Below are 27,342 nucleotides of genomic sequence, written 5' to 3' on the forward strand. Positions count from 1 at the left end.
TGATTGGCTGCTTAGAAATTAAGTGTTAACGAGCAGTTGGACAGGTGTACCTAATAAAGTGGCCGGTGAGTGTAGTTGAATCCCAGTATCGACAGTGTCCTGGTCAATGAAAGCTTTGACTTTCTGAAGATACCGTAACTGTTAACCGGATGACATTATTTACACACTCAGACTCACAATATTTCTGTCACAAAGACATGAAAAGTATCACAGCACTATCTGTCCATTTTCAGCTCAAAGAGTTTGCCAACTTTGACTTTGATGTGTGGAGGAAAAAGTACATGCGCTGGATGAACCATAAGAAGTCTCGCGTCATGGACTTCTTCAGACGCATCGACAAGGACCAAGATGGAAAGATCACTCGCCAGGAGTTTATTGATGGCATCCTGGCATCAAGTAGGTTATCTAACGATATGTTTGGTTGGGGTTCAATTTGTTTAGACAGTGATAAAGACATAATATGATGTTTTTATTTTTCTATTTCTCTTATGGCTGATATAGTTTCTAGGTCGCTACAGCATATTAGATTGCACACCTTTATTCAGGTCAATTTATTATATTATATTTATAGTTTGTATGAAAAGAGAGGGCCAGGGCAAAATACATTTCATTGCATTCTCTCTGATTCTTGAACTTAAATTTATATGAATTCCTGTTGTGTCTGTGCAGAGTTTCCCACCAGTAAGCTGGAGATGACAGCAGTGGCAGACATCTTTGACAGAGACGGAGACGGTTACATTGATTACTACGAGTTTGTTGCTGCTCTGCACCCCAACAAGGACGCCTACAGACCTACCACTGACGCTGATAAGATAGAGGATGAGGTAAGAGATATTTTAGAAGTTACGTTTTAATCCAACGCAATTTACAATTGATATATATGTCAGAGGTTGCACGACTCTGGAGGAACTATGTGTTAAGTGTCTTGCTCAGGGACACATTGTTTGATGTATCGCAGTAGAAATAAAACCCAGATATCCCACACCAAAGGCATGTGTCATATCCACTGCGCCATCTCCACCACCAAAATACATGGAAATAAGTTATGCCAATGTGAAGATGTGTATGGTGCGTTATTGGGGCAAAGAACAGTGAGCTACCAGCTACAGTAGAACCAGTCAGCCATTGGACAAGCCCAGTAACGGCCCAGTGCATGGTAAGTAGTCTTAATGCATTCACTGACATGTTGTTTGTTGTTGTGCAGGTGACTCGGCAGGTGGCCCAGTGTAAATGTGCCAAGAGGTTCCAAGTGGAGCAGATAGGAGAGAACAAATACCGGGTAAGTTCAGCTAAGTCTTTGGTTCAGTTTAATATTATTTAGAGAATGTGTTCCAAACTGTAATGTATACTTAAGATACTGTAAAAGATAAATTGTTAATGTTCATTGTATTTCATTGATTGTTAAATGTTAAGAGACCTGGGTCAAAGGGGATTTGCAGATGAACTTCATTCTTAGACTAGCAGACAGGAACAACAGGTCGGTCAACTTAGTTTTAGGTAGCTGCAATGGACACTCAAGTCAACAGCACATGACCTACATGTGCTGTTTCAAAAAATAAAATAAAGTCCAGAGCCTGATTGAATTCTTTATCAAGTTACTATTAAGTCCATAGTTATGCTTTACCTGTAAGAAGAATACACTTGTATGCTATGATTAAGAGTTACTTTGCAAACACTGTTTGGACCCAGTTCTGATTAATGGACAGTTTATTATTTACTGGCTTTGTCTTCACTTGTCCAACAGGCAACCATTAACTTCTCAACATAACTTCACAGCAGTTTCTCTTGTGTTTTTATCTCACATCACGATCCCGTGGGGGATCTTAACATATAACATGTCATGATAACATTGATGTATAATGTGTCAATAACATCTCACAGCCCTCAAGGATTGTCACCTGAGCCTTCTTTAACATTAACAAAACCCTGTTAACGCAACTGCATAGACACACAACCGGGCTGCTGGGTATGTCAGAGACAGAGCTTTGGCTCATTTCCTGGCACTGCTGTCAAGGATGTTCAAACCAAGCCAGTTTAAAGACGATTTAGTCCAGCTTAACTAAAACTTGTTACACAAAATAAACTCTGAGGTAATTTGATGCTCATATTCAGCTATTTGTTTAACTTTTCTTCACTGCCATTTTAATAAATAAAGTTAAATAATGGCAGTGACCACAGTTCATTATTATGAGTGAAAGTTGGAAAGTGACATTTGTATTTATTTTAACTAAGGAAAATCTCATTTCTGACAGGTTGATTTGTTACTAAACCTGTGGAATAATCAAACCACAATGCAAAACTGGTTCAATTATCTGATTTACATACATAATATACAATATACTGTATATAAAACACATTTTGATGTTAACACTTTGTTGGCATCGTCGAATACATTCAGGTTTTATTTTTTAGGAATATGAAAGTTGTTTAAAACCTGTTGTAACTACAGTGCTTTAAATGGTTCTCCCAGCAGGTTTTGTGTATCTATGCAGTATTTTACAGTGGTTGTTGATAGTTTTCAGCAGCACACTTCCAGGCTCGCCCATCACTACCACTACTACAGTATGTGTGTCCACTCCATCATTATCCACTGGGTAATGATATCCGGCGTCTGACTGCAGGACACTGGGGATACTAATACCACACCAATATGTAGTTGTCACGTTGGTTGTCTGTCTTTTCTGGCTTCACTTTTCTCCACTGCCACTGTCTTTACCTCCATATTACCGTCATCGACTGGCAGTTAGTTTATAAAGCACTTTCATAACATCCAAAGGCATTCATGTCCGCTGCAATCTTTTTCGCTTACACGACTAATTCTGAGCTCAAGTAACAGAAATACACACTGAAATGTAATTTTTTTTTTAGAAGATCTTGAACACACATCCATTGTATCCATTCATACATTACAAACTTCAGTTATCAGTACATGTTGTTTCACTCCTGCTCTGTTTCTTTCTCCTTGTGTTCCTGTGCTCCGTGTCTACTGGATTTTATTGTAGTTCTTCCTCGGAAACCAGGTAAAGTGACGCTCCCGCTGCTGTGATTGGATGTGTGAAATCTGCTTCCTGTATTCCCCCACCAATGGAGTGTTGTCCTTTCTGCTTTCACACGCTTTCATATTAAAAAATGATTTAAAAGAGAGGAAGCACTCCATGTGGCTTTGCAATGTGTAAGCAGGTTTCACCGTCCAGTTATGTTCCCGCTGTGATTTGTTTGGTGTTGAGAGTGACAAATTGCACAATGTGAAGCAGGCGACAGTGACATGGCTGAAGTGGTAATTAGTGGTTAGCTGATATATAGTGTGCTGTGGACTGAAGCTGGGAAGCAAATCAAACTGCTTGGAGAGAGATCCAGAATACTTCTTCTGTGCTGGGATTGCTTTGGAGTTCTGCTTTGCTCAGCAGTTTGAACAATAGTTTTAGACTAATTACAAACATGCTTGTGTTTTCTACAGTAAATGGTAATGCTTATATTTGGGTGGCTGGGCGAACCAGGCTGAGAATCATCAGATTGACTCTTTAATTCTTTCATGCATGTTTTTTGAGTCATTGCATGAAGTACAACAGATTGCCTGTTCAGATTTGGTACATGGGCTGCTTAGTGTGATGCTGTGATTCAACTAAAACTTCAAAACATCAATCAATATATCAACTATTATTTGACTCACTGATTTTGTCTCCTTTTTCTGGTTTTCTCTTTCCCCTTCTCCCCTTCTTTCTCTTCGTTCTACTTTTTCCACTTCTCCCTCGTCCTCTCTTTGGTTTTTTTACTCCGTCCACTTATCCCTTGCCCTCTTTTCTGCTCATTTCTCTTCGTCCCTTCCTGCTTTATGTTCTGATCCACTCAGTTCGGTGACTCTCAGCAGCTGCGTCTGGTGAGGATTCTGCGCAGCACGGTGATGGTGAGGGTCGGAGGTGGTTGGATGGCTCTGGACGAGTTCCTGGTCAAAAATGATCCATGCAGAGGTGAGTGATGTTTACACACAACGCGCACGCACGCACACACACACACTCACTCACTCACTAACACACTCACACACACACACACACACACACACACACACACACACACACACACACACACACACACACCCCTTCTTTCTCCTCTGTCTCACTGTCTTTAATTCACATGCATTTATTAAAGTCAGACTGGTAATGGATTTTTGTGGCAGAAGATTTTAGTTTATTTTTTTACATTTTTGATCTATGTCTTTTTTTGATTAGATATTAGGATAACATTTTAAATAATTTTTTCCATTGCAATAAAAAAGAATTGTAAAACTTTTTTTAAACTGTGTGTGACAAACACACACATCTGAGCCATCAAGTCCAATAAAAAGTAACACATCTGGAAAAGCCAGGGAGTCACTAACTTGAGATTTAGCTCCATGGGCCTTGAAATGCACAAGCCAGATAAATAATAAACATTTGTAATGTATGCATGCCGAGAGCAATTGTAATTGAAATGTATGGGCTACGATGTGGAAGGTGGATATCTGTCAGACATCAAGTAATATTGTCAGGGCTCCAGCCCTAACACAAACACACACACACACCCTCGTTTTACTCTTTACAAAAGCAAACACACCTCCGAAGGTGCCCCCTGCACTGAGCTCTTGACATATTTACACCACCAAAAATAAGTAAGTGACAACGTACAGATCAGTGGAGTCAGCGGAAGGGAAACACACTGATGAAACTGACTTTTGTCAAGTTTTCTGTCAGCAGGTGATGCAGTGAATCGCGGCCCCCTCTCACTTTCTCTCTCCAGTGTTTTCTTCAAGTGCTGTCTACATTTGGTGTCTTTGTTTCTCTCTCCATCTCTTATTTCTGAAATCTCTCTGAGCCCGTCCTCAATGAGTTCACATGTTTGATTTCTGTAGTTGCACGGCCAATTCTTTCTCTCTCCTCTGCCTCTCTCCTGTCTTATAGTAGTAATAAAACAGTAGTATTGCATGGTGCATGGTCCTCAGTTCTCTTCTTCTCCCTCTCTCTTCCTCCCTCTCTCCCTCCTTTTTTCTCTTTCCCCAGTGCAACATCCAGGACTTAAGATTCTCCGCTCCGATTCCAGTAGCTCCATCTCATCTCGTATAGGTTGGACTTCTCCTCTATCTGTCTGTAACGCTTTCACTCTCTCCTAACTGCCTGTCTTTTCTCCGCCCCGTCTGTTTTGCTAACTCTCTTTTTCTATCTCTCCTGGACTCTCTTTTCTTCCTATCTGTTGCTTTTTTCTTGTTTTCTCTCCAATTATCCTCATCTTTTCCTCTTCTTCTTCTTCTTCTTCTTCTTTGGTTTGTTGGTTTGGCCTTGTTGCTGTGCCTTGCTGACTGTGATCACCAGACTAACGTGATGTCTCCCCACTGTTCTGCTTTTCCTCTCTCCTGACCTCCCCTCTCCCGGCTGTTGCCGTTCATGCAATCCTGACTTGTTTTTTAAAACACTTTTCAGGGGTCACTGACACTCGTCCGGACCCCCATTGGTTGGCTGTTTGCGTGTATGATCTGTGTGAGTGTGTCAATGGAGTGATTTTTGACAGTCTCAACTCAAAAGCAGTCTGTGTGTATGTGTGAATGTGTGCATGGGTGTGTTTCCAAGAATTGATATCTTAATGTGTGCGAGACTCTCTTCATTCCACCATGAGCTTGCTGTTATTTCACATTGTCTCTTGTGTCTCTTAGTGACAGTCACTCCTGGCTATTTCTGCTGCCGAGGTATCTACACTTCCTCTCTCTCTCTCTGCTCCTCTGTCACTCCATCTCTTTCACTCTCCATCCACCCGTCCGTCCAGCTGTCAGTCTCCATCTTTAACAAGCGGTGTCTGTGTGTGTGTGTGTGTGTGTGTGTGTGTGTGTGTGTGTGTGTGTGTGTGTGTGTGTGTGTGTGTGTGTGTGTGTGTGTGTGTGTGTGTGTGTGTGTGTGTGTGTGTGTGTGTGTGTGTGTGTGTGTGTGTGTTGAGGCATTGATGTAAGTCTTTTCTGTGTGCCACATGTGCTCCATGCTTTCCTCACTCACAACAAAGCAGGATTTGGCCAACCCCTGGTCCATATATTTTTATTCAATTTGTAGAATTTATTAATTAAAGTTGGTTGAATTTTACAATTAAAGAAACTGGAGATGCTCAGCAGAAAATAAGACATAACAAATAAAATTTGAGAACTAAATAGTTTAAATAGTCATGTTGTCATGTTACAATGAACACTACTTTACCTATACTGTATCTTCTTTTTTCTGTAAAAAAGTAAAATTTCTTATATATGCTTCACAGAGACAGTGAGTGTCTAAGACCTGGGCGTGGCCAGCCTGGGTTTCTAATAACGCTGCCTTCCAACACGGCTCCTTTAAATGTGATGGCTGGTTGGTGGGAGACACAATTACAGGGTGCACCTGGCTGGCTGGTGTTGAGGGGGGACGTAATTGCAGGGTGCACCCGTTTAATTGACCGGCCTTGCTGTTGGGTTGCTAGGGACGATGGCCGTGAGGCTAAGAGTTGCACTGCTGCTATGGCTAGCTGTAGCCTTCTTCTCCTCCCTCTTTCTCTTCTTTTTTGATTCATTTTACACTATTTTTCACTTGCATTTTGTTTCTCTTCCATCCACTCTGAATCGGTCTATCCTGTCTCTTTATTTCTTGTTCCTTTTTCAACTCTCTCTCTCTCTCTCTCTCTCTCTCTCTCTCTCTCTCTCTCTCTCTCTCTCTCTCTCTCTCTGTGGCTGGCTTCTCCAGGCTTGTTGTTGTCTGCCGGGGCTGCTGCACTACTTTTTGTACAAGAATGCTGCTGAGTGTCTTTTGAAGAAGGGTAAAACCCTGAATCTCTGGGCTCTCTCCTGTTAAGCATAAACCAGGCATGACCTCCACATATATTTATACACATACTGTGTATTCACAGCAGCTTAGATGCTCCTTTTGCAAGTTGTGAAAATGATTTCAAAGAGCTTGTTGAAATATGAGAGAAGAGAGGCTTTGCTTTTCGCTCCCACCAACCTCAAATATTTTAAGCAAATACGCAATGAAAGTGTGTGCAACATTTTTCACAAAATTGGAGACACTTGCAGTTGCTTAAAGGAATGGTTCAACTTTTTGGGAGAGCCAACATCCTGACATCACGTCTGGGCTAGCCGCTATTCCACTAGCTCCTGTGACTCTCTCATTTAGCATTTCCGTCATAGGCCTTTCTGAAAAAACTAAGCGTGTTTCTGGAGTTACTTTTCCGTAGTCTTAAGACAAACTGGCTTCCACGACAGCACTTTTTATCGGAAAAGAAAACCTTTGAAAGGTTGATAAAATAAACGATTACTCAATGAGCACAGAAAAACTACAACACCCATAAAAAAAAAAGTACTAACGCGGGTACTTAGGCCATCGTAAAGTAATATGTCTCTGTTGATTAAAAACTAAAAAATAAATCAGAATTACATTAGGTTATTAAAATATATATATATATATATATATATATCATCCTTATCTTAAAAAGGTGAGTCAAATGACATTGTTGAGAGGATGTCATTGAGATTTTGAATTTTTTTTTACTTCTAGAGAAAAAGCGACATTCCATCTGCCCTCCGTACACCAATTGTGTACGTACTATGGAATATGTGCAGGGCTATTTTTGGCCAGCTGCGATGATGACCTTTTGGTTAGCTTTAATTCTCGGGAGGAAAACCAATGAGCATATTTTTCAAAAATGTTGAACTATTCCTTTAAATATATAATCTGTGAGCAGTTTATTAGTTCTCAGTTTTTGAGAAAATAATCTCTGTAGTGGCGAAAATGTTTTCTCTGGCTATGAACAAGAAAATATGTAAAAAGAGAACTATGAGCTGTTGATTGGAGTTGGTTGATAAATTTGTCTGCAGCGATGACGGTGTGTCTCCAAAACATGTCCACAAACGTGGGTGACTTGCTGACTTTCGTTGCGTATCAAATTAATTAATTTACTCCTTCTTTTGCACTCAAACCAAACACACTCACTCACTTCTCCCCTTAAAAACAACTCAACCAAAGTGCACTTAAGACTCCCTGAACCCCTCAACGCACCCCTCCAGACACCGCCCCTGCTCACGTGCACTCTCATATGAAACATGCACTGACTCATATCTGTAGCCAAGGAAGCACTGACTCTCTCCCTCACTCTGCTCGCTGCCTCGATGCCCCCTGCCAGAGGGAAAATGTGAGCCGACACAAACAAACCAACTCATTTGTCTTTTCTCTCTCTGTTTCTCTTCAGCTCGTGGCCGCACCAACCTGGAGCTGAGGGAGAAGTTCATCCTTCCTGAAGGAGTGTCTCAGGGTCTGGCCGCCTTCCGCTCCCGAGGTCGATGCTCCAAACCGGGCTCCCGCAACGCCTCGCCCACCCGCTCCTCCTCCTCGGCCTCCCACAGCGGCGCCTCCCTCCCCTCTGCTCCCTCCACCCCCGCCACACCGACAGCCTCTGCATCGTCCAGGGTAAGAGCTGACATCAATCTGAACACATTTTAGAGTTGAGGCAGGAGCTAATTTTATCGACCTACAACGGTGTCTGAAATCCAGTTATATTAGGTTTAATTATTTTCTACATACAATGAAAGGTTTCTTTGCTTCAGGTCCACTCATTACACTGCAAGGCAGAACAGGAATGGTAGTATGTTATGAGTCATATCAGTTTTACAGAACACCAACCTTCAGTGTCTTCAATAAGATAAAGGATAACTAACTCAGGTTTTAAATTAATCTTGAATTCTATACCAGTTAAACTTTTGTTCCCACTGAGATAAAACACAGAAGACAAAATGGTTAAAGACAAATTCAACAAAGTCAAGAAAATGACACAGGACACTGTACACGGCATTATTTAACACTGAGACAAACATGATTGTGCAGATTAAAATAAAATAAGACCGGATAAATTAAAGATCACTTGAAACTCTTCCATCATTTATTAAATTCCTCATTTAGTTGCATTTAAGGGGACTAAAAAAAGAGACGAGGAACAACCTTCTCTGTCTGACGCACACATCTTCCGTTGTGGGTCAAGGCTGTAAAGGCAAAAAAAAACACTCATAGGCATGTCAACCAGACTACATGTAGTCATTAGTGTTGTTGTCTCCATGTGATGTAAGTGATGCAACAGCACTGTGATGTTTGTTTATGAGAGAGAGAGAGACGGATTTAATGCATTTTGAATGTGTGTTTGTGTGTTTTTATGGGTTTATGTTATACATTGTTCAGTTGTTGTTGTCATCCTCCTCTTGTCAAAATCACCACATCCTTAACTGTGAATTCTTTTTTTTTTTTCTTGTTTCTTTGTTTTGTCTTTCATCTTTGTGCCTTTTCCCCTCGTTCCTGCCATTCCTTCTAACCTGCCTTCAAAAATGTCCTTCCTGCATTGTTGGGTTCTCTGTTTAAAAAACAAAACAAACAAATGAAAATTAAAATCATCTGCTTTACACAAAAATACACTGCGCTGCACTTCCTCGCTATCCAACCGCTGCTCCCCAACCCTCCATAACTCCCTCCCACCTTCATTTGCTTCTTTCTTTTGCTGCTTTGCTCTTCTCTACCCTTCCTTCCATACATCCATCATTCCTCTTTCCTTCCTTCCTTCCTTTCTCCCTTCCCTTCCTCCCTTCAGTCCTCCAATACTCACTCGCGTGACTATGCCAAGCCCTGGCTGGCACACAGTAAAACTCCAACGCCAGCCAAGTGCCACTGCTGCCCAGATCTCGGTCAAAGCCACACCACTCCTGGGCACGAGGTAACACACTCACCCCACCCACCTAAACCACCCACCCACCCACCCACCTGTCCCACCCAGCCCCACCCCCACTGAACGCGCTAAAGCACTAACGCACACTCCCGGGTTCCCACACACCACCGTGCTGTAATGGGAAAACTTTGAGCCTGCGGTTTCATTGGTTTCCATGTTTGAGATAAAGATTACATCATCTCCTAAGGGTTGTAAAAATGTTCCGACCTTTGAGAATAAACCTGATGTGGTCGAGCTAAAACCTGAAGATGACTGAAGATGACATTTTTCAATTGTAAAACATGATTTTGTTTTTCAGATTTTATCGCCGCAGTCTTATTACCTGTTTAATGTAGAGTTGTGGCAATTAGCTGATGAAGTGATTTGTTTTTTGATTGATTGACCAAAAAATTAATTTGCCGAAAATGTTTGGTTTTATAACCAATGAAGTCATTTGAAACAGCTGTAACTTGGATTTTTATAAAAACATTGTAAATGACAATGTGACAGAAGGGGTGAACCTGCACAGAATAATCATCTGCACATTTGATTTGATTTGCTGCTGGTTGTTGTTTTATGTGGAGTAAACTGAATATGTTTGGGTTTAAAATGTTTTCACTTTTTATAGAATGAATGATTAATCAAGAAAATAACCAGCAGATTAATCAATAATACAAAATAATCAGTTGCAGCTCTATATCAATGCTTTACTCTCTTTTATATAGAACATAACACCTTTCGCAGGGATATTTGTAGAACTTGCATGGATGCCTTTGTGTTTCTATAGGTTTCATTTGTTGTGTCCATGTATATGTGATGTGCTGTTGGTTTGTTGTGGAGTAATATCATGATGCCATGTTTGCATTACTAGTGTGTCACGTGACCTCCAGGGTCAGTTATGCTCAGCTGATGTGTCCTGTGTTCTCCTGCAGGGCGCGACATCGGGGTCCAAACTAAAGAGGCCGACATTCCACTCGAGCCGAGGCTCCCTAACCGGAGAGAACGGAGGAGCGCCACATGCCAGCAAACCATCACGAACTGGTGAGACGACCGTCCCATTTGTACTGTAAACTCCTTTTATGTTGACTGAATGTCAGACTAGCTGCTCTGTCCATGGCCTCTGGTCCAATAGTTGTAAAGACATTTCATTTAAAGTCACAAATGTTAACCTCATGGCGTTGTGGCACAGCTCTTGAACAAGTCTATATAAAATGATGTGCCAGTCTATGGAGTAGATGTTGAGATATGTCACTGGTTTGTTACAATAAAAATGATGCTGCAATAACTGTAAACCATGTCATTCATTATAAACGAATGCTTAGCTTTTGACAAAACCAAGACATAGTTTGCACATTCTTTGCACTTTTAATCTCTTTTCGCCGTCTTCCTGCTAGATCCGAAGCGAGGGACATCCACAGCCAGCGGGCCGACCAGCCGAGCCGGCAGCCGGGCGGGCAGCAGAGCCAGCAGTCGCCGTGGAAGCGATGCCTCAGACGCATCAGAGCTGCAGGATGCCCGTTCCGTCTGCTCCGACGCCTCGGACACCCCACGCCGGCCCGGTACCGGGGCCAAACCCTCCAAGATTCCCACAATCTCCAAAAAGACCCCCAGCCCAAAGACTCCAGGTGCTGGGAAGAAATAACACCAGCCTCAGGAAAACTGGAGCAGAACCAATATTCCTCCGTTTCACAGAGGGTGGACTGCTATCATTGGGCATTTTGGGTGTACCAGTTCTTAAATTTAAAGTCTAATCTAAGTCTAACAGGGCTTCTGCAGAGTTTGTGCACTACGACTGACATTTCCAAGGGGAGAGAAAGAGATGGATAGGATGAGTGAATCTCCTTCTCATTCTTTCCCCGGTCTCATAAACGGACTGAAAACATGCACAAGACGAGTAGAGTTCTGGTCTGGTGGTTCTAGGCCAGCATCTGTGGGGTCGAGACTAACTTTTCCCTTTTAAGAAGCGACCCAATTTTGCCTTCCAGTCTATTGCTTTATTTTTCAAAAGTTCCCCACCCGTGTGGAACCAACTGACCTGACGTGATGCTGCCTTACTTATACACTTCTGTCAGAGAAAGAAAGTCTTTAAACTGCTTTATACCACACGGACACACAGAGGCGGGGTAGGGAGTGGGACACACCACCACCACAGCGCCAAAAACAAAACAAAAGCCCAAATGACATTCAGGAAAAAAAAGGATTGTGGGTCATTATTTTGGCTTGTGGGCCAGATGCCTCAACGATGAGTTTAAAAAGAAAATATGCAACGACTGCCAAGTCCCTTCCTCCGGACGGGCTGGTGAGAAAAACCGTCACCTCAGCAGATCTACACAAGCAGACACAATGTGTGGAGAGCTCAGGCGGGACGCACTGTCCAACAAACACACACACACACACACACACACACCGGCTAACCTCAGACTCAGAGGGTCGGTGGTGGTGATGGTAGCAGTGGTGGTGCTGCTGCAGCTGAGGGCAAACACTCACACACTCAAACACCGCAGAGCAGACTCCTCCTGACCGCTGGAACTTTGAGATCAGCCTTATGTGTGCATTTCAGCAATGGGCGGTATGGTTTTGTCAAATGCCGGCATAACAATCCAACACACAAATAACACAAACTGGCAATAGAAAGGACTATTTTTATGGTAACAGTCAACTTACATCACATTACTGACAACGTACAACGTGTAACCTAACCCGATTAGTTATTGACCGAGTTTGACAACCAGCATGCACTTATTGTCTCTTTCTGTGCAGTTCCACCTTAATGTCTACGCTGCGTTGCCCTTAGCAGCCCAGCAGCACACACACACACACACACACGGTGGTGTGTATAATGTGTGTCATTGTTACAGGAAATGATAGAGGTCATTGACTTGATTCACTGAATGCAAAAATTTTAATTTGTGAATGTCATTTCTTTGTTTTCTTCTTAGTGTTTTCTGGTTAATTTATAATCCAGTTGTACTATTGTTAACTAACTTGAAAGAAAAATCTATTTATTTTTCAGTTTCATGTCATATCACTATTGGCGGAAAGTGATTTAGTATTATGGTTAAAGAAACAGGTTTTTGTTTTTTTGTTTTGTACCAAGGAAATGTCCGCTCCGCTCTTTGACATTATTTGTGTGTGTTTTGACTTCATTGTAACATTAATGTTCTGATTCTAGTGGCAGCCTTGTTTGTTAATTTTTCTTTTTTGCTAATGACTACAATTCCCAGACCATGACCAAAGGGGTTTGCCCTTCATGTGGCGAGAGAAATACAATTATGAATGACAAGAGACCTGGGCAGAGCGGACCAATGAGAGCAGGGTTCTTCCCTCATGTCCCTCCCCAACATCTCTTCTAATAGGCGCTTTTTCAAATGTCTGTCATTGACGTGCTGAGTTGTCTCTGTGTTATCTCAGTGTAAGAGATGAACTTTATGAAGAACTAATGAAATTACAGTAAGAAAGAAAACATCTTAAGGTGATTTTTATTTATTTATTGTCTCTGAGGGGAGGGGGATTCGGGGCGCAGGAGACGAGTCCTCCACCTTTTGATGCTGTGCTACTCTCAGTGTGACGACGAGGAGTCAATGGTGTAAAAGAAAACAAAAAACTAAAATTATAAACAATTTTTTTGTTCTGTTTTTGTATTAAAAAAATATGCTTGCAGTAAAACTGTCTCTTTTTGAATTTTTCCTTATGCATTTGTGCATGAATGAAAATGTCTGTGATTGTGTGTGGACATGTGTGTGTGTGTGTGTATGTGTGTGTGTGTGTGTGTGTGTGTGTGTATGTACATGGGGGGGCACTATTAGAGCTGAAATGGTTAGTCAGTCCATTGGTCAATTACCAGAAACTTCAAAAGTTAACATGTTGATTGTCTTCATCCTCTATGATTGAATAAATATTGTTTTTTTCCGAATTTTAGACATTTTATAAACTAAATAATGAATTGATTAATTGAGAACATAGTTGTTAGTTTAGTTGATAGCCATAGGTTATCCATAGAGAATGTGGGCTGGCTGTTTTGTCTATCGGATTTCTTCATTGTAAGATTATTTTTTATTATTTAAGTGTGTGATTTACAGCCCCAATGTGGCTTTTTATATAGTAGCGGTAGTGTAAGTATTTCAATTTTTAGTAGATTTTTTAAAAGTTTGTGTGTAGTTTTTCAGGGTACTTTATATTTGTATGTTTTTTATTATTAAAATCATGTTTTTTGTCTTGGTGTGATAGTTTTCAGCATAGGTGAATAGCCTAATTTTGCAATTAGGCTATGTGTCCATGCTTCGCTGCCTGACATGACATGGTAATAATCTTTTATGTACATATTTATTCTTGGTCCCATTTGTATGATTTTAATGATTTTTTATTTGATTGGAATGAGCTAAATTGATGTCATTTTGTTTACAGCCTAAAGTCAATGATGCCCAACGACAGACCGCAGTCTCAGTGACCGGACATTTATAGATAATTATCCTGTAACAGATAAGGATATCCCATTGGAACTTCACTTAACCCTTATGTGGTGTTCGGGTCTGTGGGACCCATTTTCAATGTTTGCTAAAAGAAAAATGATACTATTTACTATTTCTTCTAACTCAAACTCATTGACCTTGGGTCATTTTATGTGAAGAACATAAAAAAATACTTATTTTAATGACTGCACACAGTTGAATTTTCTTGATTTCTCACAAAAAATGAAAATGATTAATGGGATCTCACAGGGGTAAATGGCAAGTATGAACCATAAATGATGTATATATCATTGGTAATTGAGTTAGTAAACATCTATTATGTATTTTTGCAAACAATGTTATGGCTGTATTGATGTAAAAGCCAAGTCATGTATTGGGTCCACCAGACCCGGCAACATTGGCTGTGTAACAAAAACATGAACACACACACCACACAAGGGTTACATACAGGGGACATGATGCAGGTGGTTGAAAGTAATTTAAATAATTTGAAATTACTAATGTCTATTTCCCCTCAAGCTCTGAAAATAACTTAGTCCTGTTTATTTGGAGATGATCTATCTGCAGCTGTGTGTACACACTCTTCATTTTCTGTCCAGTCTCAGTCCATCTACGCCATCCTCCCTGTAGTCCATCTGTCATCCCAGACTTCCCTCTCTGATGACAGCCCTCGCTTTGTTCCACCACTTCTGTCTCTCAGGAATGCCATTTTTCATTTTCACTTGGGTTTATATGGTTTTAAGGGTACTCAGTTCCCTTCATTCCCTCTTTGTCACTCATTACCTCACTCCATCTCTGTCCCAGCACCAGCTCTTCTTCAGTTTCTCTTACTCCTCTGACCATTATCAGACAAAACCTCCTAAAGTTGCAGACGTGCAGTGGGAAGAAAAACAAAATGGGCAGAGCGTTAATTCCTCGCATTTGGGACTCGCCCTTTCGGCCAGGACAAAATGAACCGCGGTCAGTTTGGTTCGGTCAGTGTTATTCATGCCTTTCAAATTCATGACCACAAGTACCAAGCCGCTTTGAAGAAAAGAGTACACAAACACGGGCTGGCACAGGGCTGAACCTCACTACTATATTTTAGTCATTTCTTCCCTCCAAAGTCTTTTGGTTTAAACACACACACATGCACATAGTGTGTTTGCTGAAGGGCAAGTTAGGTAAACTAATGAACGTCTCAACAGGAAATGGTGTTAAACAGTGTACGCAAAACCTGCCATTTCAGAGTAGAAGTATTCAAAGGTTGCCCGAAGTGTTTCATGTAAGCTGGAGGCCAACTATCTGTGGAGGTAAAACTGAGTTTCCGAATGACAATTATGTTTGAGATTCTCATACTGTCTGTGTATTGTAGAGGAAGAAGTGATCAGCTCTTTTGCTTAAAGCAGCAGTGTGTAGGATTAGTGGCATCTAGTGATGAGGTTGCAGTTGCCAACCAACTGAATACCCCTATGCATCTGAAATTAACTGAATGAAGTGATGCTTGGAACTTATCCAAATCTTCATGTCTGTTTGGAATTTATGTCAACTTTAACCTTTTGTAGATTTAATGATCGTGCACAGTGTCCAAAAAGTAAAATACTATAGGCTACTTTTAAGTAGTTGGCGTTAGCTTGCCTGCTAAAATGCTCATTATATGTAACTTCTACTGTTACAAAATGTACACAGTAATACAATGGCCATGGTAAAGTATAGATGATTAACATTATGTTTACGCTGGATAGTGTATTTTTATAAAAGAAGTTGGCTTTGGCGAGGCCACACAGTCCTGTCAGGGAAAATAAGGAGTTGAAAATAAAATGAGTGGGTGAAAAGTAAAACAAATTAAGTTTTAAAGTATTTTATCAGCTCATTGGTAGTAACCTTTCTTGTAAAAGAAATAAAATAAAAACCTTGTCTGAATACTTTTTACTACCTTTTGATTTGGTGCACCACACACAGATAAATTAAATCCATTTTAAATCTGTTATGTAAGTGGAGAATTGCTGCTATTAAACAAGGCATCAGGCCACTTGGCGCACTTCCCACCACGCTGCCTGAGACTCAACGTTGAGTAGCTATGAAAGGAAGCAGTCATGAGAAGATGAAAAGATAGACGGGTGGAGGTAAGAAGGAGAAAGAGAGATGAGGTCTCCCAAAGAGACCACTGGGAGGGGTGATGATGGGATGGAAGCCGGAGAAAGAAGTTTAAAGACTTGAAAGAGGGGGAGAGGCGGAGGCTGGGAGGGAAACTCCCTCCTGGTTACAAACAACTGTTACACTCTTCATGTGCAGGATACACTCTCACTGCTACACAGCTCTGCTGTTAGTGTGCACAAGAACTAGAAGAAACCTCTACAAAGGATTGCCATCAGGAAACAATTTCCTAGAGGTATCGTTTTTTATAAATTGGATTAAGAAAGACATCTGGAACCCCCGAGATGTGTGGGTGGGGAGGGGTCATGAATGGATGATGAAGCACTCAAGGATGACTGGATAAAAGCTTCCAGCAGTGGTTGCTCCACCGCAGATAATTCTCAGGAGGTATCTATTTGAACATTGACTCACTGCAGGTGTGAACTTTATTTCCTTGTGTGGCCATGGAGGATTGGGAGCAAACCTGATGACACAGCTCTCCAATTTCATTCCAATCTCCAGGGTACCTGCTCATCACTGAAATTGCTTTCCATCCTACAAGTTAACTACATCAAAGCGAAGACCAGTCTTCCACAGGGGCTAGTTTGTCTGTATTCAAAACACATTGAAAAAGCTTGTAATTATGCCCTCACTCTCATTATCTCTGTTTCTTCTGGTGCACGACTGAGAGGTGAGAGAGAAGTGGATCAGTGGGGTGAGGAGTTTTTTCTTCTTTTTTTCTTCAAGATTAGAGAAGGTAGAAGAGGGAGAGGAAGGCAAAAGGGGGAGGGAGAGATAAACAGAGGCAGTTTAAGACGGTAAACACGTCCCGTCCAGAGCCAGCTCTCCTCTAAACACACCAGGCATAAATCAGCATCTGTCTGAAACCAGAGGACAAACTGGAGTGAGTAGGAAACACTGTGGTTGTCAGTCTGGACACACTGGAGGGAAGATAAACTGAATAAAGGCAAGAATAAAGCTGACTATTAGTGAGGTTGTATTTTTTTTTATTTGCCAGCAGAGAAGAAGAAACTCCAGCAGTTTCCCACAGCTCCTCTTGTCTTTGCAGCAAAATGAAACAGGAGCACATGAGCAAAAGCAGCAGCAGCGTCCTCCAGAGCAGATCCACTACCAGACCCCGCCAGCCTCTCCTCCACCCGAGGACCCTGCTCCTGCTGCTCCTGCTCGGTCTGTCCCTGTGGAGCCAGCAGGCCGAGGGCCTGGTCCATTCCAGCTTCAGACGGCTCAGCGGCCGCGAGAAGAAAGAGATGCAGAAGGAGATCTTGTCCATCTTGGGTCTGCCGGGGCGACCCAGACCCCACCCGCCTCTACGACCGCCCTCCTCTGCACCACTCTTCATGCTGGATCTGTACCACGCCATGTCGGCTGATGGGGAGGATGAAGGGAATGAAATCATTTTAAACGGACCCGGGATGGGGAGGTTTGGGGGGGCAGAAAGGTTGGCTCAGGTCAGCCATGCAGTCCTGCCCACCCTCAGCACACACACACCACCTCTGGGCACGGTGGTCAGCGAGGCTGACACAGTGATGAGCTTCGTCAACCTGGGTGAGTAATCTGTTACTTAACACCCGCCATTGGGTAGATAATCCTTGGAGAGAAAGGGGCACACAGGAAGTGTTGCAGCAGTAGCCCACTCCATTAGCTTTTACATGACCGCTGTAGTTAGCCTGCTAGTTACTTTTCAGATTAAGATTTTAAACAGAAAACCTTTAATTACTTTATAATTGTATATTGTTGCACTAGTAACATATGCATATAATGAGTTTCCAAAAATCATAAATTGTATAGCCCATTGTACTACCAACTTGTAACATAGAGTATGGTTGTTAAAATTAGCTCCACCCCAACCTGACGTAAATGCAGCCTTGTGGAAAAATGCTACCTTATGTGTTTTGGTGTTTTTTTTCCCAGTATTATTTATTTTTCTATTTATATAAATTTTGAAATTTCAAACTGGTATGTGTAGCCTACTATAAGAAAATGGGGAGCATATTTTGATACTCTATTATGATATATTTTTTCTTCATTTAGAGGTGGGATATTTTGATAGACCAAATCCCCTATCAATTAATGCTCCCATGCATGTGCAGAACTGCTAAGTAGCACATGTTAATAGGGAGCACATATAGACAGAACAGGGGCTACAACATTACTATGTAAAAACATCTGTGTAAAAATAACAGGTAAGCCTAGTAGTGCTAGAGGGGGGTTATGTTTCCACCTATTTTATGGTTGGATGCAGTGACTCCCTAGAGTCATATTCCATTATGTAACTCAACCCTACAAGTGTAAATTAGTAAGCTTCAAATGTGTTGTAAGGCACATTTTGTTACATTTGTAAAGAGCTAGGCTAGCTCTTTCTCTCTTAAAGGGATATTTCACCGCTGGAAAGAGGAATAATTTCTAAATTGGGTCATTTATGTGTAGTAGAAATGTGAAAATTCTTTAGAAGTTGGTGCCTTCCAGACAGAGATGTGGATGAAAGACAACAACTCCCAGAATGCACTTGATTCGCTTCCCTACAAGTCCTCTCCCAATCCAAGGAGATACAGAAGGAGATCTTGTCCATCTTGGGTCTGCCAGGGCGACCCAGACCCCACCCGCCGCTACGACCGCCCTATATATATAAATATATGTACACATATGAAAACGGGGTGGTGGCAGTAGCTCAGTCCAGCTCAGTAGCTGGAGAGGTGCCAGTTAACATCCTGAGCACTGCCAAGGTGCTCTTGAACAAGGCACCGAACCCCCAACTGCTCGGGGCGGCTTTCCATGGGCAGCCCCCCCACTCTGACATCTCTTCATTAGTGTATGTGTAGGTATTGAGCATGTGTGTGTAGTTCAGGCCTGCGCGTAATAACAACAGAGTGTAACATTTTAATTTTCCCTTGGAGCATTAATTAATAAAGTGTATAATATTATTATTATTAGTGTTATTAGAAACAGGCTACATTTATTGCACACACATCATAGGCTCTGTAAAGTTCAGCTAACACCAAGTATGAGCACAGCCGTGAATTTGCGTGGACTGTAGAATGGTCGGGATTTAGCAGTCACAAACCCCCCCAGCGGTGACCAGTTAGTAAGATACGAGCACCCCATTTCTGCACCAGTCCGTGTAAACACAGCCCACCTCCATGAGTCTTCCCCGGCAAGAGAGCAGCATCTCTATCTGCTTGGAAGGCTGTTGTTCAGCCATGTTTCCATAAAAACAAAACCACAGCTGTGTCTGAACTCACGTTGGGAGTTTTGTTGAAGTTGGATGTAGTGGACACTTGCAGGCCGGACTGATGGGACAGTTGGCCGGCTAGCGTTAGCTTTCCACATAGCTCACACTCCTGGCCTCGACCCCTTACCTGCGCAACATCGCTGGCTGAGGTGCTGATCTCTGTAGCAGGAGAAGCTCGCGTTGTGTGTCGCGTATTCTGTCTGTAATAAAGTTTCCTGCATATTCTCCGATCTGTACCAATGCATCTCAGTGGTACACATGTGCGGTAGTTTAAATACACACAGTTGTACATTTGCTGCTGAAAAGAGAAAGCCTGTTAGCGACGCGTAGCCTCATGATGGCTGACACTCGACTTGCACTGGCTAGTGACGGTCCCACCCCCTATGGGTGGGTTGAAAACATGCGGAACTAGCTGGCTGTAGTTCATAGCCTCTGGGAAAAAATGCTTCTGATGGTGCTAAATGACAATTTTTGCATCATCAGCAGCTGATAATACTACCAGGTTTCTACTGATACAAAGTGTATTGCTAATCAGTGAAGTATCCCTTTAAGTCTTTGTGCTAAGCTAACAGGCGGCAACTTTATGTTTAACGGATAGACGTGAGAGTGGTTACAATGTTCTCATCAAACTCTTGGCAAGTAATCAAATAAGTGCATTTCCCAAAATGTTAAACTATCCTTTTATCCTTACTTTCAATCATCAGTTTTAAGTTACGGAGCAGGTTTTTACTTTGTGGTTTGACTACAAAATGAAAATCAGATGAAATTACACCGTGTGTGAACTTGACGACACTGACAGTGACATGTCAATGCTACCATTTTAGATTCTCCGCTCTGCCGATTTTCCTCAAACATTCACCCCCACAGAGAGGATTAAAACCAATGTCAGCATGGCTGAACTATATTGGTAGGTTTCCATTTCAACCCAGCATTCCTAAATCTACCAGCCTCACTCTGCAGCTGCTGCAGCCAAACTGGGCTGAGCGGCGCACAGTAGCACTGAGAAGATCTCTCAAAGGATGATGGATAGGAATTGATGACAAAATATAACTAGTTAACATAACCAGAACAGTTTAGATCAGGGGTCTCCAACAAGTACCTCGAGAGCTACTAGTAGTTCATGAGCAGGTTTCCATAGGTTGACAAACTGAGACACAAAATCACCACAATATTAAAATTGAGGCAGCTAACTTTGTGGGCCATTGACGTGTAATGTTGTCATTTTTTCTTGATGGGATTTTACTCTGATGGGATTTTTTTCATTGATGCAGCTAACTATGTGGGCTAAAGAAGTGTAAAATAGTCATGAATCTTGATGTGAAGTTAAGATTTATTCATAAGCTTTGGGTATTATATTTTCAACAAACAGTAGCTGAACTGAGCTTAAGTGTTTTATGTAAATAAATCTAAGCGACGTGATTCATGTAGCTCATGGCCACTTTTGATATTTTAAAGTATCCCTCAGATGAAGAAAGGTTGGAGACCCCTGGTTTAGGTCTTTATTCTACAGAGGTTTCTGACTCTTCACCAGTCAACTGAGAAGATACAAACTGTCTCACAAACATGACTTAAAGGAGAAAAAAATTAAAGATTACGACATTATGGTCTCAAACATTCCAACACATCATAATAGTGCTTAAATTGTCTGTATTCAGTGAATTTGAGTGATGTGGTCTATACCTAATTGGATATTATTCGGCAATACTTTGTACAGAGCTTATACTATAAGTTGATTGATTAATTAGTCCATCAACAGAAAAACATTTGGCAACAATTTTAATGGCCGATTAGTTGTTTGTAACATTTTCAAGCAAAAATAAAACTAATAAATACCTGGTACCGCTTCTTAAATATGAGGATTTCTGTTTGTTGTCATGTATGAATTTGTATTTTGTGTTTTTTTTGTTATTGAACATTTTAGGGTTTTGGATAGTTTGTTTGACAATCAAGCAACAACAGATTATTTGATAAAAAGAAATATTTTTCACTTGTCCAAATATATAAATAATACTGTTAAACATTGCCACCCAAGTCCTGTGTGAGTGTTTGTGCTTCCACCCAAACCACACAGTAGCCTGACTGATGCCTATCTGTCAGAGCATAAAAGTTAAACATCCTCCTCTCAATGGCTTCCTTCCTCCAGCTCCTCAGGAATGGGATGGTGATCTGCACCCAGTTTACCGTGGGAAACATCATCTGCTCTGGGTCTCTAATGAACTCATATCAAATGAAGGGTTTACTTATGGAAATTCTCTTTGGTTTTGGAGAATAAAATACACCATTAAATGAATCAGTCAACATAGCATAAACACAGCATTTCATCCTCCAAAAAGCCACAATTTGTAAACAAAGGTGACTCAAAAGTGACTTGTGCTTTTAACAGTGACCCACAGCACACGCCAGGGTTTCCTTTCATATGGTGGAGTTTTTATTTAGTCATGAAAACCTTATTGATTCTACACAGAATCGCAGCTGAACACATCACGCAGACCTGGAGGACATGAAAATTATTACAGGCTCACTGTGTTTGCATTTAACTTGCATGCAACCTAAAAAATTAAAGTAGCAATACCGTTTTAAAAAATAAATATATATTGTTATGTAAGTAAAAGCCCTGGATTCAAAATCTTACTTTAGTAAAGAGTTAGTTTTTTAATACTATCAAATTGTACATTAAGTACCACAAGTAAAAGTATTCATAATGCAGAAATGCCCGTTTCAGATTAATATATATTATCACTTTAATATTGCAGCTGTTAAAGCTGGAGGTACTTTTAATTACTTGCTGGGGAGCAAAGTCTATTGTCATAATTGATTAGTTGAAATGTATTTTGTAATAATAATCTGAATCTGAAAACTAACTGAAAACTGAAGCTGTCAAATATAGCCTAATTACAAAAAATGGCAATATTTGACACCCAAATGTGTTAGAATAGAAGTATAAAGTAGCATAAAATGGAATTACATATACACAAGTACCTCAAACTGTACTGTACTTACTGTTAGTACGGTAATTGTGGAATGTCCTTAGTTACATTCCACCACTGCAACAGTATTTTTCCTTAAAGCTTTTGCATTTGTCACCTGAGGCTCCGCAGATATGCTATTTGAAACTAATCTAATCAATGTGTGTAGTTCATGGAAGTTGAATCAAACAAGCATGGGTGTGTGATCCTACGCATATGTAATGGGACGACACAGATGGTTAGAATTAAAGGCCCCACTGACACACACCTAGAAAAAAAAGCAAAAAGTCCAAATCAAGATGAAAATACTGCTGTGGAGGGAGCGACTCTAAAAATACCAAGCAGGGCTGCAATTAGTGGTGTGTGTGCTGAGCAGCTGCTGTGGTTCATGGCACTAAGTGTCTCTAATTACTGTGTGTGTGTGTGTGTGTGTGTGTGTGTGCGTGTGCAGATATGAGTACGCCCAAATCATCAGGGTTGTCCTCTTTTTAGTATCTCTATTTACTATTTTGTGTGAGTGTGTGCGTGCGTGTGTGCATGCAGCAAAACCCAAGTGACCAGATCCGTTTCGTGTCCCTGCGGGGTTCCACAAGGACACACGTACATTGCCCTGTGTTTCTTTTTAATGTTTGGATTTGGGGTTGTTATTTAACAGGAAGTCCACATCGGTACAAAGTTTCAGTCAGTTTTTCAACGTTTTGGCAGAGTTAGTGTGGAACATGGCATGTTTTCCGCCCTGTCAACAGCAGCTGTTGAGGTGCCTTTAAGCAAGGCACTACCCCTTCATGCTGTTCAGTGGAGTGTGATGCAGGATGTTGGAGAAAAAGGCCATACGCGCCTCATAAATCTTCTTAGGGTAAATAAATCTCGGAACTGGCGCAGGGTAAAACTTAGTATATATATATATATATATATATATATATATATATATATATATATATATATATATATATATATATATATACGCTGTATATATGTATTTTTTCCCTTATAATCATCATTAAAATAATAAACCATTATGACCACCACTTTTTATTTACTTACTATTATTTTAGTTTGTACTTACAGTAAATCTGAAGGTTCCCACTTTTACTGCAGTGAAGTGGACTACACACAGGACTTGTATTGTAGTAATTTTAGTTGTACTGCTAGTTTTGCTGAATAAGTCTTCCACCACTGTTCTCCTCCCTTTGTTTCATTGACTCATCTCCCAGTGATCTGGTCTCCTCCACACCTTCACTCTCACAGTTCTGTCATCTTCTCCTTTTATCTGTTTTTGAACTAAAACTTCTGAATTTCACAGCTCTCTCTATCTGACACAATTCATCAGACTCTCCAACTAAACTGCACAGCTGATCTTTTCAGTATGTAAGGGGTTAATTTGAAAGACAATAGAACTTTTTAATCCATCTATTATATACTGTACATCTATCAATCTATTAGCCTTCATGTAAATACCAGTGTATGCCATATTGGCTTTCTGTCAGCGATTTGTGTGTTAACACTTGAATCGCTGTTTGCATCTTTTCTAGTCTAAAGAAATCTCTCTCTCTCTCTCTCTCTCTCTCTCTCTCTCTCTTTCTCTGCAGTGGAGCAGGAGCGTGACCTCTTGCAGCCTCGCCCGTACTGGAAGGAGTTTCGTTTCGATCTGACCCCCCTCCCTCAGGGTGAGACGGTGACGGCAGCAGAGTTTCGCATCTATAAGACCCTGACGATGGGCCAGAGGGCCAACCGAACGCTGCACATCTCCGTCTACGAGATCCAGCGAGAGACCAGACACAGGTTCACAAAACACTTTCTGTCCCCGATTCTATTTGCTATTTTTTTCTTCTTCTTTTTCTGCAAAGTACTTTGTAACTTTGTTGGGAAAATGTTCTTCTTATCAAAGAAAAAGATCAGATACCAAGACATTTTTATTCTTCCAGATGGAAGATTCAATCTTTGTTACAGTGCTTTAGATTAACACATTACAGGCTCTTCTTTGATATTTTAATTAAGTTTTTGGGATGGGTTTGGGTGTGGGGAAAAAAACATCCTTCAAATAGACTAAGAGGGTTTGAGCTGTGTTTGTGAATGTTTATCCTAATAAAGTACAGTATGCTTGAGGAAAACAGTGAATCCCCTAAAAGATCCTGGGTCTGACCTTTGACAACTCCCATTTAGGGTGAATTAAGAAAGAAAAAATGCCCGTGGAGAATGACAAAATTGCATATTTGCAAACAGCTTTGATTGTGAAAGAGTGTAGTCTGCCAGAACCTCCTCCAAAGCGCGCTAAAGGAGGTCTGGCTACTCCACACAGCATTTGGGGATGGGAGGAAAAACTGCATCATCTTCATGAATCATGCAAAATAGTTGAGTGCGAGAGAAAACTCAGATTGGACAGAGAGTCTAGCGGGCTGTCTCAGTTTACCCTGCACAGATCTGAAGAGCAGTGCATAATAGTCTTCATGAATCAACCAAATTTAAAATTCCAACACAAAGAAAGCGGAAGGAAACAGAAAATACATGCATCCGGCAGAATATCCTGCAGCACCAGAGCAATCAAAGGATACAAACTAGAAGGAGTGTAACATCCTGTCAAATATTCAAATCAGCTATTGTATTATTATTATTTAGGTGTGTGCTTACCATTTTTTTAGTATAATGTATGCAATACATTGCTTTTATTTAAACATTCACGATTTTCACTTTTTAAGGTATTTGATCAAACTGACAGTATTTTCTGTCTATTTGCTCAGAGAGCCAGAGCTGGTGTTGCTGGACATGCAGTCGGTGCCTGCAGGACAGGAGGGCTGGCTGGCCTTCGACGTCACCTCGGCCTCTAACCACTGGCTCCTCCACCCTCGCAGCAACCTGGGCATACGTCTCTATGTGGAGACAGAAGAGGGTGTGTGCACTGCACAGAACCATCACAATCCTCCTTTAATTGGTGTAATGTGCTGACTGGCCGATTGACACCAAGGTTTTTTAGAAGTAGTTGAACTGCTGCAAGAACTCAATTAATGTTTCTGTTCCCTCTCCCAGACCGCTCCCTGTCTGCAGGCTGGATTGGGCTGGTCGGACGCAGGGGCCCTCGCTCCAAACAGCCCTTCATGGTGACCTTCTTCAGGGAGAGTCAGGTCCCGTGTCGGCCGCCACGAGCTGTCAAGCCACATCCCCGCAAGAAGAAACCCAAATACGACCTCCCAGTCCCCAGCATCCATAGTAAGGTCCCGGGGCCCACAGTTTGTGGGATTAGAGCCTTAAATTTGATGCTTTAAAGTTACTTCAATACACTCTCACCAGTTGTTTGGGTTTTACAATGTTTGGGGATTATTAAAAGATATGTATCTGTATATCTCTATATAAAATGTTCCTAAGGGGAATAGTTATTAATTAATTCAGCTCATAAAATCTATGAAGAAATCACTTAAAGGAAGATATTACATTGATTTCTTAGTATGCAGATATTATTTTTTTTTTTTTAAGTGAAATGTAATTCAAGGGAACCCAACCTCAGTGAGATTTGATATTTATCAGTGAGATTGTGGCTCGTGAACTTCATCTTAAAAACATTCAAATAAAGAAATTGTAGTCTGAAAGCAAATTATTCACCTTGATCTTACTAAATGTTTTTTTCTTCTTTGTTCAGATCTGAGTCCTGCAAACAACGGAGGTCAGCCCTGTAAAAAACATGAACTCTACGTCAGCTTCAGTGACCTGGGGTGGAAGGTCAGCTCTGAAGTCAACTTCTTGGATTGTTCATTTATGTTTCAGCTTTAGGTCAATTTAGCTCTTTTCATCCAATTTTATTAATTTAGATTTCATTTTACTTCTTGCACACAAGATCAGTAGCATTGTTCAATCTGCTTTTAAAATAATATGGGTTTTTTCCATACTTTATATTTTGTGGAGGATTTTTTACCATGTGATGGACACGGATGGGTTAAACACTTAAAAAACATGCTTTGTGAAATCTACTTAAGTAGAAATCCAGTCACATTAGCTCTCAGCAGACCTCAAAAAGACCCATGTCTTATTGGAAGTTGAAATATTGATCCTTCCTTATTTAATGTCGTATTACATGTCAGTAATATTTCTGAATAGATTAGGGCTTTGATGCTTCTCTGTTCTGCTCAGGACTGGGTTTTGGCCCCCACTGGATATTCAGCTTACTACTGTGATGGAGAGTGTTTTTATCCTCTGGGCTCCTGCATGAACGCCACTAACCACGCCCTAATCCAGCAAGTGGTCAGTACAGAGACAACACACCTGACACCCTGTTGCTTCATCCTGATATTTATGCATCCCATGGACAGTTTCCACTAGAAAGTAAACCCAAAGTAGATAAATACTTAAATACTACACACATACTGTACATACATACGTCCCCTTTTCTGATCACCTCTGTCCTACATGATCATCAGCATCATCAGCCTTTTTTACTTTTACTTTTAATACTTAAGGTACATTTTACTGATAATACGTATACTGTACATTTAGTTAAGTGGTATTTTGAATGCAGGACCACTACAGGAGTACTTCTTCCACCACTGCTCAGACTAGGATAAGGTATTTAGTCAAATATCTGAATTGTAACTGTGTCGCTCTCTGCTGCTACAGGTCCACCTCCTGAAGCCTGACAAGGTTCCTAAGGCGTGTTGCGCCCCCACCAAGCTGAGCCCCATCTCTGTCCTCTTTTATGATGACAACAACAACGTCATCTTGAAAAAACACCGGAACATGGTGGTTAAGACTTGTGGGTGTCTATGAATCAGAAAGGTTCCACTTGGACATTGAAGAGTAACAAAAATTAAAAAAAATGTACTGTATATGTTTG

The 27,342-nt window shown here is 41.1% G+C and overlaps 2 protein-coding genes across 20 annotated transcripts in view; both read left to right on the forward strand.

The window, feature by feature from the left end:
- macf1a (microtubule actin crosslinking factor 1a) overlaps positions 1-13,340 on the forward strand; it is a 117,346-nt gene extending 104,006 nt beyond the window's left edge. For 6 of the 19 annotated variants that reach the window (XM_034891996.1, XM_034891997.1, XM_034891984.1 and 3 more), the window contains 11 exons: positions 234-396; positions 670-824; positions 1,205-1,279; positions 3,003-3,020; positions 3,851-3,968; positions 5,034-5,096; positions 5,681-5,713; positions 8,227-8,444; positions 9,610-9,732; positions 10,656-10,764; positions 11,118-13,340. In XM_034891996.1, coding sequence (XP_034747887.1) covers positions 234-396; positions 670-824; positions 1,205-1,279; positions 3,003-3,020; positions 3,851-3,968; positions 5,034-5,096; positions 5,681-5,713; positions 8,227-8,444; positions 9,610-9,732; positions 10,656-10,764; positions 11,118-11,365 — 1,323 coding nt within the window. In that variant the 3' untranslated portion in view covers positions 11,366-13,340. Of the gene's footprint in view, positions 1-233; positions 397-669; positions 825-1,204; positions 1,280-3,002; positions 3,021-3,850; positions 3,992-4,035; positions 4,079-5,033; positions 5,097-5,680; positions 5,714-8,226; positions 8,445-9,609; positions 9,733-10,655; positions 10,765-11,117 lie in introns of those variants that run through there. The other 13 variants (XM_034891994.1, XM_034891998.1, XM_034891983.1 and 10 more) reach the window with 12 other exon arrangements.
- Positions 13,341-16,475: 3,135 nt separating this feature from the next.
- Positions 16,476-27,342, forward strand: part of bmp8a (bone morphogenetic protein 8a) — an 11,410-nt gene continuing 543 nt past the window's right edge. The window contains exons 1-7 of the mRNA XM_034892003.1: positions 16,476-17,873; positions 24,113-24,305; positions 25,262-25,410; positions 25,548-25,727; positions 26,155-26,234; positions 26,643-26,753; positions 27,126-27,342. The exon at positions 27,126-27,342 is cut by the window's right edge and continues 543 nt beyond it. Of these exons, the coding sequence (XP_034747894.1) occupies positions 17,381-17,873; positions 24,113-24,305; positions 25,262-25,410; positions 25,548-25,727; positions 26,155-26,234; positions 26,643-26,753; positions 27,126-27,275 (1,356 nt within the window). The 5' untranslated portion in view covers positions 16,476-17,380 and the 3' untranslated portion in view covers positions 27,276-27,342. The remainder of the gene's footprint in view (positions 17,874-24,112; positions 24,306-25,261; positions 25,411-25,547; positions 25,728-26,154; positions 26,235-26,642; positions 26,754-27,125) is intronic.

The sequence above is a fragment of the Etheostoma cragini genome, chromosome 14, assembly GCF_013103735.1.
Source record: "Etheostoma cragini isolate CJK2018 chromosome 14, CSU_Ecrag_1.0, whole genome shotgun sequence".
NCBI lineage: Eukaryota > Metazoa > Chordata > Actinopteri > Perciformes > Percidae > Etheostoma > Etheostoma cragini.